The 17,224-nt window shown below is 42.2% G+C and overlaps 1 protein-coding gene and 1 pseudogene across 1 annotated transcript; one reads left to right on the top strand and one right to left on the bottom strand.

Moving 5' to 3' along the window:
* Positions 1-296: 296 nt before the first annotated feature.
* LOC147448653 (uncharacterized) lies at positions 297-15,444 on the bottom strand (annotated as a pseudogene).
* On the top strand, positions 15,159-16,356 carry LOC147448654 (uncharacterized). Its single transcript, XM_086522423.1, has one exon. The coding sequence runs from the start codon at positions 15,427-15,429 to the stop codon at positions 16,015-16,017; it is 591 nt and encodes a 196-aa protein (XP_086378549.1). The 5' UTR covers positions 15,159-15,426; the 3' UTR covers positions 16,018-16,356.
* The last annotated feature ends 868 nt before the right edge of the window (positions 16,357-17,224 follow it).

Consider the following 17,224-nt stretch of genomic DNA (forward strand, 5'->3'; position numbering starts at 1 on the left):
CTACATTTCAGGGCACTGACTTGGCATTTTGTACACCTTCATCTGCCATCTTATCTGGACCGTCTCGTAGCACTTTTGGCCTAAAAAGCAACTTTAAGAATACATTCCCGCTATCCTTTGGTTGCCAATGGCCTTGGCACCTGCCCTAGCCTTCTGCACTGCACTGGACTGCTGCCTCTGCCTTGCATAGACTATCTCCCCGCTTCGACCAACTTTGGTTGCACCAACATTACAAAAAATTAGAGGATGGAAGCATTGGATTCGTTGGAGGATATAGTTGGAACAAGCATGCAAAATTAAGGGTAGCTAATAATGAAAGGAAAACATTCATAACACTAAGGTTCAGTTTGGTACGCCACCACGTGGCCACTTGCATTGATCTTGAAGCGGCCAAAACGTGAGGTTTTTGCCAAGGTGTCTCTTGCCTCAAAAGCAGACTCAATGTAAATTTGGTTGCAGGTTATATCCAATGCAAGGATGTTAACCCTCACGGCACACGGACACCCTATGATCTATAAACGTTGTATTATTTAGAGTCAGGTAACGGGTTTGTCGGACCAATAGGGAAAGGTAGAGTGATCGTCGATGAGAGGCACACTTTAACTTGGACATTCAAGGGATTAGTTGGTTAAGCATGGGCGCCCAAGTGTGAATGGGGTGAGCTCCTATAAAAGCCAACTAAACCTAATTTTTACTCATTCTCTCATTTGTGCAATAGAAGAGTGCTCTTGCTCCATCTCCATCTCCATCTTCTTCTTCTTCACCTCCTTGTGTGTGTGTGTGTGTGTGTGTGTGTGTGTGTGAGAGAGAGAGAGAGAGAGAGAGGGAGAGTGTGTGTGCGATCGAGCATTACGAAGGCACGACGGCTGCGAAGCGGTTGAGCGCGGCACGACTGCAGCTTCTTCTTCATCGCGGCGAGGAATCCACCACGAAGGCGAGCATAGAGCGGTGAGTGACACACCCTTTGCTCTCTTGAGCTTGCTAGTTTAGGCTTGTTGTGTGCTTGGAGCCGTTTGTGGCTCGCACACGGTGTATTGGCAAGTCCCTTGCTTCGACAGTGCGGCAAGGAGCGCACATTTTTGGCGCAGTTGCCGGGGATATGCCCTACACTAAGCTCGGTTAGCACTTTACGCTTCCTTGTGGTGCAATTTCTATCATAGGAAAGGCAGGGAAGGAGTGTGTGGAGATTTCTGTTTTTTGCGTTTTCTGCATTTTCTGTCAAGTTTCAATTTCTGCTATTGTCTGTGCTTTTTCAATTTTCTGCATTTCTTGCGTTTTTTCAATTTCTGCATTTTCAATTTCGGCGTTTTCAATTTCTGCAATTTTCTGCATTTCTGCGTTTTTTCAATTTTCTGAATTTCTGCATTTTCAATTTTTGCGTTTTCAATTTCTGTAATTTTCTGCATTTCTGCGTTTTTTCAATTTTCTGCGCTTTCAATTTCTGTATTTTCTGCATCAAAAAAAAAAATCTGGAAAAAAATTATATTTTTTGGGGGGAAAAAAAATTTCTGGAAAAAAAAAAGAAAATTAAAAAAAAAAGGAAATTAAAAACGCGAGTGAGCGGGCGGTGAAATTTTTCGAAAATAAAAAACGTGACTCTTAAAACGGACGGGTTGGTTGGTATAAAAAATAGATCGGGATCGGTTCCCCAAGCCCAAGCCCAAGCCCAAGCCCAAGCCCAAGCCCAAGCCCAGGCCTCAGGCCTCAGTCTTATGATATATATTAGACTCACTCTTATATATATACCCTACTCCCTCAAGAGAGAATGAGAGCATGTGGGACAAGTCCTCCACTCTCCTCCTTTCTCTTCCCACTTGCACCCTTAGACTTTCTAGTTTGGGCCTAGTTCCCTACTGGAAATTGACAGTTTTAGGGATTCCGAGGGCATAGAGTGACCAAACGGAGGGCTGTAAAGCATGGCACGACCCTCTGACCGATACGCTCGTTTCGAGCTATCACACGGCTCATTCCACGACACGCTCTAAAAAATCTAGCAAAAAAACAAACAAAAAACACGCTAAAAACTAGTCACAAGGCCTCCTAGAGCAGCTTTTTGACACCTACGCTCTGGGCGGGTGCTAGAACACGAGCATATTGAGGGTGCCTCTGTTCATACGGACACCCATTACCCATCCACGATAAGCTCTAGACCCTCAACGGGGACACAAGGTAGCACCACCCAAGACCCTAAAATAGCCGCTAGTGATTCCTCCTCCGACTCAGAAATCATGGAAGCATACCCTACCCAAAACACTGAGAGAGAAGGCCATGCACCTCCCGAAGCTCCACAGCCTAGTACTAGTATGTTTAGCCGTTTCATGGAAACATTAGGTAGAGCTACTCGCTCGGAACCTGATGCAAATGAAGCACACGAAGGGGGTGGGGAAGTGGACTCTCCTTTCACATCGCACGTGGACCCCACACCCCCAAAGAGTGTCCATGTGGATATCCTACCAACTTCTTACCAAGAAGGCCCTGTTGAGCTGCCTCCTTCAGAAGTTCCCTCTAGAGTACCGTTGGTGACAAGTAAAACCACGGGGAGCAACATTGCTTCTACCTCACAAGAAACCGTTAACACGTCGACTCTAGAAGGATTGTTCATTAATGATCATTGGACATACGACCTCCACACTGAGGTGTTGACGGATCTACACTCTGGCCACGCCTACCATGTAGGATGGATAGAGATTGTACAATCCACCTCTAGTGCCACGAGCATCGAAGATCAATAGAAAATGATCTGTAATGTTATCCATGGCATTATTCAATCAGAAAGGCAAAACCGAGGGGTAAATATACTCTCAACTGGCCCCATGAGATTTCTGGATACGAGCAAGGCTCAACAGCCTACTCTATCACAAATGGAGACTCCTCTAATGAGCCCCATGGACCCATCTTACGTCATTTCACCTGGGGTCTCTATGCAATCTGAGCCCCCGAGCGAAAACTTTAGCTTCCCTAACTTGGCTCAACCCTCTATCAAGGAAAACACAGTGCTCACTCCAGGGATAAGCCTGACAGAGAATGTACCGATGACATCTACGGTTAGCGCAGTGCCACTACCTAGTGTCGTAGTACCTAATATGGGGCCTCGACCATATGTGCCTCTAGCCCCTTATGCACACATGGCCCCCACACCTCCAATTGTACCGCTTGCTTATGCTCCTCGAGTGCCACTCCCTAGCTCTTATCCGAGTGGACCTATGCCCGGTTATGTTCCATATCCTGCATCATCCACACATATACCAAGACCGGCACCCGTCCCTCTCCCACATATGATTCCAAGAGTACCTCCACCGGCCATACCTCCTCACATAGGTGACTTGGCAGCGTTTGCTCAAACCATAGGTCGATCTATCGCGGAAAATATGCGTCATGCATCTGATAGAGAGCCTAGAAGTAAGGCAGTACAAATTGCCAAACTCACGCAAAAATTCAATGGGGACGAAGATGCTAGGAAACACATTGAAGTGTTTGAACAAGTATGTGATTCCTTAGGGGAACGCAACGAACTACATACGTGCAATGCCTTAAGCTTGACATTAAGTGGGAAGGCTGGAGATTGGTATAGAACCCTAAGGGTGGACGAGAAAACAATCTACCCTACCCTTCGAAGGTTGTTTCTAAAGGAGTACATACGAGAAGGTGTGCTTTGGGGTGTAGCATCTCAGCTACAGAAGGCCGAACGTAAGGAAGGAGAGTCAGTAAGGGACTTCATTAGTCGTCTAAAGCACTTAAACTCTCGCTGCCCTGTAAATGAGCACTTCAACAATAACCAACTGCTTGATCGATTCATTCGAGGGTTGAGGAATGAAGGAATCTATAATGGACTAGTGATTAGAGGTATCACAACCTGGGAAGATGTCACTGCCAATGCAATCCAATTGGAAGACAACTTGATGATAGCAAGCATGAGGGTGTCTACTGACACGAGATCCACTAGCTCACAAGCCATTGAGTATGAACCCATGACTGCAAAGCCCATTGCCAATGAGCCAAAGGTATTTGAGACATTCTTGACAGACCTCACCAAGGCAATCCAAGAGTCTCTTAAGGATAATCGACCCCCTCAAAATAGTCACATGTATCCAAGAAGGGAGCAACAATGGTGTTCCATTTGCTTAGGTCCACATAGCACTAGTGAGTGCCCTACGTTTAGAGTAAAATTTAATGGAACTTGCAACGCATGTGGTAGGTATGGTCACCAAGCTAAGGATTGTTTAATGATCAAACGTATGATGGCAAATAGACACCTGTAGCCTGGACGGATGCACCTCGAGCTCCTGTATTGATGCCTACTCCACCTGTTGAGCAACTACCGCAACACATGGTCCCTAGATCTCAAAATGTTGTACAAGCTACACCGCTACCACCTCCTGTGCTAGGACCGCAGCCCCCGCATCCAAGAGTCGCCCCTATGAACCAAGTGGGTTGCGAGCCATCTAATGCTTATGCAGATGGCTGTGAGGAGGAAATAGACACTAGTATTGCCTACGGACTTGATACATTGGAAGAGTGTCCTATATACTACATGGAAGATTGTTGGGGGCAAGTCAAGCCGGTTTATCAAGCTGCTGCTCTCGCGTCCAGAGGTCAAAATATCAACACCCAGGCTAGGAGGCCACCTCTTCAATGCTACGAGAGTGGTGGACCACATCGAGCAGCGGAGTGCCCTATTAGGCTGCAAAAGAATGCTGCACGGATGCAAATGAATCAAGGGAGCACGTCTGCAATGCCAATACTCACATGTAATCATTGTGGCATAGATCACTTGATTGCCCAATGCCCCTATAACCCAAATGCGCCTAAAATCACACCCCTGAATTTGGTCGAAATTGCTAGTGTGACGTCGCCAATACCACCCGTCGCACCCGCTTATGCGATTACACGGTCCATGCTTCAAGGGCCAGGCCATATCCTCGAAGAGAGGGATACCATTTCAGTTATCCAAGCAAAGAAAAAGAAGACACGAAGGAAGAAGTCGCAGAATACGGAAAATTCAAAGCCAAGTTCCAAAACAAACATAGGAACAGGAGATGACCCCGTGTATACGAATGACCTCGAGGATGATTCAGATTCAATCGATACAATGGAGACTAGAACCAATACCACAAAGGGAAAGACCGACAAGGAAAACCATAACATGGAACCAAATGAAAACCGAATAAGAGAAAACCATAAAGAGCCTCTGAAAACACCACAAGTGTTTCCAAATCCAATCCAAGACCCCCAAGATAAACCGCAGGGGCAAAAAGGGAAAAATCGTAAAAAGAAGATTGGGACGTATCCAAACCCAGTAGACGAGATTAAGCAGGTGAAACATCTAAGAGGTTTAGTGGAGGAGACTCAAAGGAAACTAGAACCAGAACCCATGCATGTCAAAATTCATGACACAGTGTTTCCCACACAAGTTCATCCACCCCACATGAACCATAGACCGTTAGCCATATCTAGTATCATCCAAGAAGGGAGTGAGGACGGGACATCAGAAAGTGAGCATACACCTTTCTTGTTGGAAAGGATGTTTAACGAAGGAATACCTGATCCCATTGAGGAATATGAGATTCCATCCTGACCAGTTCCTAGTCAAGGACCTACACCCTGCAAAACGCCAATGAATGTTGCCAAACTAGTGGACTTCATGTCTTCTGAGGTCCGAACCACGATCATAGCAAAGCTGTATGGAGATCCTGAGTTATTCCTTGCACTTCGAGCATTCCTTAACGGAGAGCTACGAACGGGATTACCGCAGTTTGCGCAACCAAATAGGCCTGACTCGATTATGATTGATGAGGAAAATCATGTGCAATCACTTGACTTAGATGGACCCGAGTCTGTGATCGAGGTACCCATTAACGAATTAGGGCAGTATTTTGAAGGCGACGAGTCTAATGCGACCCTACCCATCACTACCAATGGATTAACTATAAAGGGAATTCTTGATGGTGGTGCGGGAGTTAGCATCGTTACAAAAGATTGTTGGGAATCCATGGGAAAACCCCGCCTCAGTGTTACTAACATTGTGGTAAAGATGGCAAATGGTACCATAGCCAAACCTATGGGGATGCTCCAGGATCTTAAGATCAAAGTTCTAGGACACAAGGTACGACATACGTTCATTGTAATGGATTTCTCTAAACACCTTATGTCATATGAAATGATTTTAGGACGACCATTCATGAGGGAAGCACAAATGGTTCATGATTGGTCTAAAAATCATGTCTATTTGCAATTCCAAGACTCTGTCCTTAGAGTGGATTTGGTGACTGGTAAGGTACACCCCTTAGGGAGTAAAACCATTATTAATCATCGCTCTGACACCACAGTTCACTCGGCCCCACTACAATATTGTTACACTTGTAAGAAGGATACAGACATTGGCCAAGATTCTCCTTATATGGATATCCTACCTGGGATGACTGAGTCGGACAATGTGGATTGGGTCCACCTAGCATCAACCATAGACACTTGGGGAAAGAGGGGAACGACCTCGGTAACACCTGAGGGGGATGAAATGCCTATACCCTTAAATATGCTACAAGCAATGCATATCGCTTCCGACAAGACTCATCCTAATGTAACGAAGAAAACATACAAGTGGGTCCCTAAAGCTTCTTTAGTGACCATATCGAGTGCTAAAAAACAGAAGCCTTGTAAGAAACGTACCACTCGCTCCAAGAAAAGTAAGAAAATGTTGCGATGGATCCCTAAACGACTATTGGAAGCCCAAGGCTACTATCAAGGAAATGATCAAATCTGGGTGCCAAAACGTAGATTGTGCTCTTACCTATCACCTGACCCAAGTGAGCCCAATCCCGTAGCTCCAAAACGAATCAATGATTGTGAAAAGAAAAAAATCACAGAATGCTACACACCCGCTCCCGAGCTAGTTTGGGTACCAAAGAAAGAACGATTTGTTCCACCTAGCTCAAGAAGGGGGGAGTCCCATGAAGATTCTAGCTCCTCATGTAATACATCCATAGAGGTAAAAGCTTCTACACAGCCTCCATCTATAGTAGTGGACCTCCATGAAGCTACAAAAGAATCCACACCTCCCAGTGTTCAAGAATCACCTGATGAACCACTTCAAGTTCGATCTTGGGAGAGTACCTTACCACCGTTGCAACTTGACGAGGCACCTAGGGTAATAGAAAACTACTGGCAAAAATCCTCACCTATTACCAACTGGAACAATTGGTTTCAAAGGGTGACAAGCTCATTTCAAACGGTATGATCTACCCAAGGAAGGGGGGAGTGTTTGTGGACATCCATCATTCACTTGCTTCCCTCTCAACCTTTTTCCCTGACCTCTCAATTCTAATCTTAGGGAATGTACATATAAAGCTTTATACTCACAAAAAAAAAAAAAAAAAAGAGCAAGAGCAATTAGCAAACGAGTATGCACATTAAAAGTCAAAACATTGACTCAGACCTACACATGTCACATCTGGTACAGTGAAACAGAAACCTATGCCATAAAACACCTTTGATCCTCATCACTTGAGTGATGGAGGGTAGGTAAGATTAGTACGATAGGAGTGTTTCTGTTTTAGAGTTGAGTGATTAGCGAAGTTCTCTTTTCCCACTAATGTGCCTCCTGGAGGTATTCCTTTTGTTTCATAGTGTGTACAGGAGCGTGTTGCTATTGATAGGATTTGGACCTTCATGGAACCTTTCTCTCGTTCACACTTCAAATCAAGCGTGACCATCAACACAAACAGGTGTTTCTTATCCATTAGCATTGCCCTTATCTTTTTGCATCCATGTTTGTCTGCTTTGATTGTGATTGGTAGCATAATATTCAGCGCATTGTCTTAGTATCAAACATTTAATTCAATGTAATGTTTTGTCATAATCACTTGTCTAGGTTTAAAAATCAAGCAGTCCGACTAAGCTAGTTTGACCAAGCTAGGTATTAGAAATCTTCTCTTGATACCATGGGGAATGCCTTCCTAATAATCAATGGTTACTTAGGTTCTTAATCCGATTTAGGCAGCATTGTATGAAATGTACTAGGGCTTTCTAGTGGGCTTAACCCTAGTGACCTTTAGCTTAAGTATTATAAAGGGAGTTTACTAATGTGATGAGCCTGGGGAGGGTACCAGTGTTATATGACCCCCCAAAGTTACAAAATTTAAATGCTGAAAATGAACAAGCAAAAAATCAAAGTGCCACAATGTAAAATCTTACGCTGGAAGAGAAATCTCAGCTTGATTTGGTACTTCACTCACATGTATCGCCTATGGTACTAGAGCCCTAGAGGTTCCCAGTGTGGGCGCTTTTCCTTGAAAAGCAAAAAACCCAAGGCATACAAAATAAGCACACACATCATAATTGAATCAATGTGAAAAGACTTTGGGGGGTCAAAGAAAAAGTAATCAGTCAGGCGATGATTTCATGAGAAATTCCTTTTATGGTAGCTTAACTACAAGGTTTTCTAGATATAGCCTCTAGTCAGCCCTCGAACATGAATACTTGGCTCTCGCGATTAAACAACTTAATTGACCAGTGAAAATTAAGAAGCTTACCCATGGTATTAATATTCGATCTCTAGTGCCTTTCGACCGTCAAATTAGCGACCCCAGATTTGTTTAATTTTTTACCTTTACATCTGTTTATGCATATGATTACATTGCAATTTAATGTTCATTGCTAACAAATTGTTTGAAATTCTTTGACCAATCAATTTGTCTACCTAAAACTGCATATGCTTTTTAAGAGAATGCAATTACTGTGCCAATGTTGTTTGATTTTGCAGTGACTGAAGAAGGCTAAGGACATTCATCTCAAATGCTCTTCCACCTCAACGAACCAGCTTCAAATCAATAGCTTCCGAGGACGGAATCTACATCAGGAAGGGGGGAATGTTAACCCTCACGGCACACGGACACCCTATGATCTATAAACGTTGTATTATTTAGAGTCAGGTAACGGGCTTGTCGGACCAATAGGGAAAGGTAGAGTGATCGTCGATGAGAGGCGCACTTTAACTTGGACATTCAAGGGATTAGTTGGTTAAGCATGGGCGCCCAAGTGTGAATGGGGTGAGCTTCTATAAAAGCCAACTAAACCTAATTTTTACCCATTCTCTCATTTGTGCAATAGAAGAGTGCTCTTGCTCCATCTCCATCTCCATCTTCTTCTTCTTCACCTCCTTGTGTGTGTGTGTGTGTGAGAGAGAGAGAGAGAGAGGGAGAGTGTGTGTGCGATCGAGCATTACGAAGGCACGACGGCGGCGAAGCGGTTGAGCGCGGCACGACTGCAGCTTCTTCTTCATCGCGGCGAGGAATCCACCACGAAGGCGAGCGTAGAGCGGTGAGTGACACACCCTTTGCTCTCTTGAGCTTGCTAGTTTAGGCTTGTTGTGTGCTTGGAGCCGTTTGTGGCTCGCACACGGTGTATTGGCAAGTCCCTTGCTTCGACAGTGCGGCAAGGAGCGCACAAAGGACTAAATCAACTGTTGCACCAATGACTTACACATTAAGAAGCTTTTTGTATTTTGTTGCAATACGTGCTTCCAACTTTGGTGTCATGATTATTGTGCTGTTGTTATTGCAAGATCCACAATAAGGTGCTTGCCTGAGTCTATACACGTTTGTGGATTTACAATTTGAACAATGCTTCTCCAGCAACACACTATTGAAGCTGACGAACCGAAGAGTGCCAACAACCTGCACAAGATAACTATGTTAGAAATTGAGAGAAGGCACTGGGGATATATCACTTTATCCTATATGAGCACACCTCACGATTGTACCCCAAATTTTTGGTTTGAGCTTGAAAGACAGCAGCAAGCTCCTCTCTGAGGCGTGCACTACGAACAGGCACTAGAATTGTAACATCTAGTATCAACAAGGTGTTGGGTTTGCCGAGGAATGCACCAATGTTTCTTGCGACACACATTACAGGGCCATAAACAACCATTTCTTGAAGCAACTGTTGGCAGTCATCTTTGCGAGCGCTCACAAAACTCAGCTACTACAAGAGAATATTAAATATGTAAATCAAATCAAAAAGAGAATGACTATATCATGGAAGATTTCAAATCTATAATAAAAGACTAGAAAACAATAAGCGAGGTAAGTCAATTCTTACAAATGCCCTATCTGATAAGAGAGGACCATTTGCAACCAGAAGGTCACCAACAGACCCACCAAATCTTGATTGTGAGTTGTTCTTTTGTAAAATAACAAAAGCAAGTGTGCTTAACTGAGAACGTCCAGTTGAAGATTTTTGTGCACCTATGTCATTAAGAAATGCATGTATCTTGCAGTCAGGGGCGAAGGTAAGGGACACTGGGAAAGGTTCTCCTGCGCTTACAGCAGTTGTAGCATCAATGTACAAGGAATACAGTGCTGATCCCCCATCTGCTCTATTTTTGCGCCTGAAAATTGGGCTATCAATGTGAACAAAGTCATCGAGGTGGAGCTTATCGACATAGAGCTCTATGTATGGATAATTCACCACCACCGTAATAGTGTCGGTGCATTCTTCATCAACCAAGTCGACAATCAAGTAATGATTGTATTTCAGTTGGTCAAGGCCAACTTTGTAGGTCCCATACAGATTCAATATCTTGCCCTCAATACAAAATCGTGGGCTTGAATCAGAGATGTCAGTAATCAAGAATTGTGGAAGAAGACTTTGATCAAATGGAACAATGCTAAGATCAATAGGCTTGCTATCTAGTTGAGATGATTCACCTCGTCCATATAGGCCAAAATCTTGAGCAGAAGGCTCAACTCAATCGGGCTTGGATCCTTAGTAATGTTAAGAGGTATCCCCTCAATACGGTTTGGGGCAATTGTTCCTTGAAGTGGCACCAGAGGCTCAATAGCCAAAGGCTCAATATGGAGAGATCTTTCCTCGTTCAAGCATGAGGCGAAACAGTTGTTTCAAGATATGCTTCCTTCTTGACATTAATGGGGTCCACCACAACTTGCTTGCCTACATAATCCAAAAGATAGCAACATAAGCAAACACCTCTACCAGTCGGTAAAATGGCTCTCAAAAAAACACACTTTTGCAAAACTGAAGGCTCGCCTCCAAAGTTCACTGAGTCGTTCAAATGAAACAATGCGCGTGCAATAGGCTTGTGGGGTTTATGGACCTCTTGCTTCGATCTTTTGTGAGGCGGCGATGATGTGCATGCAGTTGCGGACGGTCGATACATTTAGCACTCGAGATTGTAGTACCTTCTATCAACCTTCGGAGCTCTGTAGAACATCAATTATGAGGACGTAATGACTTTCACATATAACAAAAAATTTGGTAATGATAGCTAGAAACGCAAGCACTCATTTGCAATAGAAATTGTTTAGCATGACAACCTTTTCGTATGATTACTCCTTGGATATTAAAGCACCTAGAAGGTGTTGAGAGAGAAGGAGAGAACACAGAAGTAGAACCCCAAAGTGTGTAGAATACACACATGAGATGATGTATATATAGAGGGGACCTGGGTGCCATATATAGAGAAGCCATATATTGAGTAGCTTCACATATAAGCTCAACACCCCCGCTCAAATAAGGGTCCCTAACTGTGGATGAAAAAACCCTTGGGGGATCAAGGGAAAAACCCACAGCTCTATATACACCCACCGTTATATTATAAAAATCATTGAATATACAAATGTTTACGAGGAGCTACATCACTCCTTTTACATTGAATGTTTTATGAGGAGTTACATTACTCCTATCCTATCAAATACAATAATGAATACAAAGGTTCAATACAGAGGTGTAAAAGCTATCGATTAGCTTGTAATCAAAAGTGTCTCCGTGAATCTGTTGTGTAGCTTGTCATCAATATCGCATCACCAAACATGTCTTCATGTTGTCATCAATATGGCATCACCAAACATATCTTCATAAATCTTTTATTGTCACCAAGTTTGTCTTCATAAAATCAATTCTTTGATCAATCCTACATAGATCATAGACTCCAAAAAAAATATGTCATGAAAATTATTAGCATCGTTAATGAAATAATTACGTTCACAATGCCATAAGAGATGGTTCGCGACGCCACTCTTTTGATGACATATATACGCACGACAACATATGGTACATAAAGTATAAACGTAAAAGTACAAAATGTGTGATTACGTGATACAAATGATATGTGTATATACTACATAAAACAACATTTATCAATGTAGTGATCAATGAATACCATCAAAGTATTAACAAAATATCATCATTATATCAATAAAAATGAATAAATGATCATGGTATCAACGAAAAGCATCATGATATCACCGAGAATAATCATTGTATCAACGAAACAACATCATGGCATCACCGAGAATAACCATGGTATCAACGAAACATCATCATGGCATCACCGAGAATAACCATGGTATCAACGAAACAACATCATGGTATCACCGAGAATAACCATGGTATCAACAAAACATCATCATGGTATCAACAAAAATCACCAGGGAATCAACGAAATATCATCATGGAATCACCGAGAATAACCATGGTATAAACGAAATATCATCATGGCACCACCGAGAATAACCATGCTATGCTATCAATGACATATCATCATGGTATCAACGAAAATCACCATGACCAAAGTATTAACAAAACATCATCATGGTACCATCAAAATCACTATGGTATCAATGAGAAATTATCAATAAAGCGACGTAAACTATATCTCTAAAAGAATAATTATACGAGAATCAATGAACGAGTATATCATATAACAAAAGATCATGTACCAACAGTAGCTCGATAGAATTTGGACGATCATCAACGGCTCGACTGAATCGGAACGATGTGTAACTGGCTTCTGCAACAAAGTTACGTCAGTAACAAATATATGATTGATGAAGAAAAATATAATTGAGAAGTTTTCAATTATGAGAAAAATCAAAAGCAAAAAGTAAAATTTTGATTTTCAAACATATTCGCAGTCCGAGACGATAACCCAAAATCGGTGCAGAATTTAGAGAAACTTTCTTCTGCAAAGTTATAGACCACATCGATTCCAATCCCCATCACGGGTAGTTTCTTCTGCAAAGTTGTAGAACACATCGATTCCGGTCTCTCACGCGGGTAGTTTCTGCAAAATCGTTTTCAATAAGCAGAAAAATAAAAAACAAAAAACGAAAATTGCTTTTTAGGTGTGTACGCAGTCCGCGAACGATTACTCAAAATTGGTGCAGAATTTGAAAACACTTTCTTCTGCAAAGTTGTAGACCACAGCGATTCCGGTCTCCTTGGCGGGTAGTTTTTGCAAAACCGTTTTCAATAAGCAGAAAAATCAAAAACAAAAAACAAAAATTGCTTTTCAGGTATGTACGCAGTCCGCGAATGATAACTCAAAATCGGTGTAGAATTTGAAAACACTTCTTTCTGCAAAGTTGTAGAGGACATCGATTTCGGTCTCTCTCGCGAGTAGTTTCTGCAAAATCGTTTTCAATTAGCAGAAAAATCAAAAAACAAAAAGCAAAAGTTGCTTTTAAGGTATATACGCAGTCCGCGAACGATAATTCAAAATCCGTGCAGAATTTGAAAACACTTCTTTCTGCAAAGTTGTAGACGACATCGATTCCGGTCTCTTGCGCGAGTAGTTTCTGCAAAATCGTTTTCAATTAGCAGAAAAATCAAAAAACAAAAAGCAAAAGTTGCTTTTAAGGTATATACGCAGTCCGCGAACGATAATTCAAAATCCATGCAGAATTTGAAAACACTTTCTTCTGCAAAGTTGTAGACCACATCGATTCCGGTCTCTCCAGCGGGTAGTTCCTGCAAAATCATTTCCAATTAGCACAGAAATCAAAAACAAAACGCAAAAGCTGTTTTTCAGGTATGTACGCAGTCCGTGAACGATAACTCAAAATTGGTGCAGAATTTGAAAAAACTTCCTTCTGCAAAGTTGTAGACCACATCGATTCCGATCCCTTGATCCGGTAGTTTTTGCAAAATCGATTTTTATCAGGAGAAAAATCGAAAACAAAAACGTACTGCTCTGATACCATGTTGAGAGAGAAGGAGAGAACACAGAAGTAGAACCCCAAAGTGTGTAGAATACACACATGAGATGATGTATATATAGAGGGGACCTGGGTGCCATATATAGAGAAGCCATATATTGAGTAGCTTCACATATAAGCTCAACAGAAGGTAGAGAGATGCTTGCAATTATAGCAAGATGTGAGAGTGGTGAATGTTCTTGTGATACAGGTCTATGTGTGTCTATGTGTGTTAGCGAGAGAAAGAGAGAGAGATTCAATGGTTATCTGACGAGAATGATCACGTGTTAAGCCTCATAGATGTCATGACATAGCACAAGACAGGAACTCTGATGGTCTTGCATTATGCAATCAACAACATAGGGGTTTTAAGCCTTGTGCAAATGCAAGCAGTTTGTTTATGATACAAGCAAGCTCCACACACAATATGATAACCACAACTTCTTCATAGATGGTCTATAGAACGATAACGAGCACTCAAACATGAAAAGAAAAGTGTATCCACGCCAAATGGAACCATCGATAGCCTCTACCCCTTGTCAAACATGCGATGTCCTCAATCGCTATTCTCAAAAGCAATAGGGCTGACTTTTTCTAAATACTGACTAAAAGCTAATTCTTCTTCTACTTCTTGGGCCACATCAGCTGATTAGAGTAGCAATGCTATCAACCTATTGCCACATTTTGGCAGACTTTCATCGATGTGTGAGTCGCAATTCGAGTTGCTGTTGTTTTTTTTGCCAGCATCGCGATGGGTCAAGACGCAGTGCAAAAGATAAAAATGAGAGAGAAATCAAACCCACAATAGTGAAGTTGATCAAGCCTAGACAAAGGGCATTCAAGGCTAGGCACTTAAAGAATAAACTAAGCGACCTAGCAAAGCTCTCCTTCGCTTATTGTGGTGATAAAATCGTCAACACATAGAAAGACCTCGATCCAGCCTCTCACAATCTACATGTATTGCAAGAATTCCAACACTTGTTTGTATTTTCTCCGATTGGAACGCTCATTGAGAAGTTTTAGAGCCGAGGCCAACAATCAAAATTTCCACTCCAAGCATTGTGATGGCTACATATAAAGCAACTCACCTCCTCACAACAAAAAAGCCAAGATCATGCAAGGATTCAACAACAGGACAACACAACAAGAGAATGCCCAAAACAAAGATCGGATTTTCAAAATAGTAATCAAAATAAGGATCGTCGTACAACAATATTCACTAATTTCGAAACGAGTAGCGCATTCATAATACAGCTCATCAATAGATTTTGTGATACAAATTCTGAAATACTTTGCGCAACCAAAACAAGAAACTACAGCAACACAAAAGCCTTCAATAACTCTCACCGCCTTCAAAATCCATGCTCTCAACACCATCAGAATCTCCACTGCTTATGTACCATTCTCGTGCTTCAGGAGCAAAAGAACTGCCACTATGTTGTTTGGAAGTCATTGGGAAGCAAAGATAATATTACTATTGAATATCCTCAGAGTTTTTAAGATGCACAAACAGAGAACAATGGCTACTCTTATACAACTCCATAAGAGGACTTGCAATGTGCCGTCCACTGAATGCTTAGTCTCCTCATTGTCCTGCTCAGCACAAGGCCAAAACAAGCACGTTTCTGCATTGCACTCACCTCCCATCGCATTCAATGTGCAGCAGCGCAGAAAAGAGAGCCGTTTTGGGCTGCGAGGAGATTCCCATCGGGCATTGAATGCCCTGCAAGGCGTAACACACAGAAGATACCCTTTGTCAGAGAAAATCAAGGCATGCCGGGCTAGCATACGAGGCGGAAGAGCTATTCACAGCACGCGGGCAAAATGGGATTCTTTAGAGCAAGAACGGCGTCTGCCTTCACCTGTAGACCAGTGGTACGTGCACCTCAATTTTGGCACGGACTCCAGGTGCACCCATGCGCTGCAGAAAACCCTCCTGTCATGCACGCCCTATAGAGAACCCTCCTCTCATGCACACACTGCAGTGCCCTTCACCGAAAAGACGTTTTACAGCCAAAAGCCCTAACCTTAATGCTGTCAATCCAGCTGGCATTCATCTTGACCGTCCAAAATCAACGGGGACAAAAGTGCACGTTTTCTCCACCAAACTCTCCTATAGCCTCTACAGGCCAAAACATATTTGACAAGACATGCTATATTATAAATGTGCTTGTACTTTCTCCTCCACAATGAGATGATGAGAGAGATGTCAAATTTCTTGGCAAAGCAATGTTACACAGTCATTAGTCAAGCCAATGCAACACTACTTTGTACACTTGCCTTTTGTAACTGCAGTCATTCACGTGTTAAGTACATTTGAGTTAGTCGCACTTCCTTTTGGATCCATCCAACTCGCGGTGGTCGGGAAAAATCATTTTCCCAAACATAGAAATTTCCTTTCCTTGAATTTTCCAAGAGGAAATTGTAGAAAAGTAGGCGCTTTTTAGGGGGGTTTACACCATTTTTCTCTATTTTGGGACGGAATTTCTCCTTTTCCCCTTGTCCTCAACCGGCATGTTTTGAAATTGAAAACGGCACGATATTAAACTGAGACATGTTTTTCTTGCACAGAGATCCATTGGGTCCACAAGTGCTAATTTGTTTACCCATCAATTGGTAGTTTCTAACCACCTTGTGCTAATTGGTTTACCCATCAATTGGTAGTTTCTAACCACCTAGTGTTGGTTCACAAGACATGCTCAACCAGTGTAATTACATAGCCCAAAGGAATTTGTATGAGTTTATTTCTTTTCATGAAACTGAGTTCCGGAAATGAGGGAAAAAGGAATACCCATAGAATTCAATACAAAACCAACAGTTCAAAAATCCTACTTTGCATGATTTTGTTTTTTTTTTTTTTCTTCCATCTTTACCAAGACAAAGTTAAGATGTTTAAGAAAGAGGCCTTTTTCAAACATTCATACAATAGATGCAAAGTTCTCCATGTACAGTCTCTTTCTTTTACATCTCTTCTTTTATAGGGGGTGGGTCCACTTCATGTGCAAAAGTAGCATGTGAATTCATCGAGAGGAATTTAACTAATTTCAAATAGCTACAGAATTAGATGTACAAGAGGCGTTTAAAACAAGGTGAAGTGTTCAGACTTCACAGTGGACTTCCAAAGCCAAAGGGTGAGCATTGAGGGGTCACAAAGACTGTGTGTGTGTGTGTGTGTGTGTGTGTGAGAGAGAGAGAGAGAGAGATGGTATGCTAAAAGCGAAACCTTTTCCTTA

Source organism: Adiantum capillus-veneris, chromosome 10 (assembly GCF_014529385.1).
Source record: "Adiantum capillus-veneris isolate H3 chromosome 10, ASM1452938v2, whole genome shotgun sequence".
Taxonomy (NCBI): Eukaryota; Viridiplantae; Streptophyta; class Polypodiopsida; order Polypodiales; family Pteridaceae; genus Adiantum; species Adiantum capillus-veneris.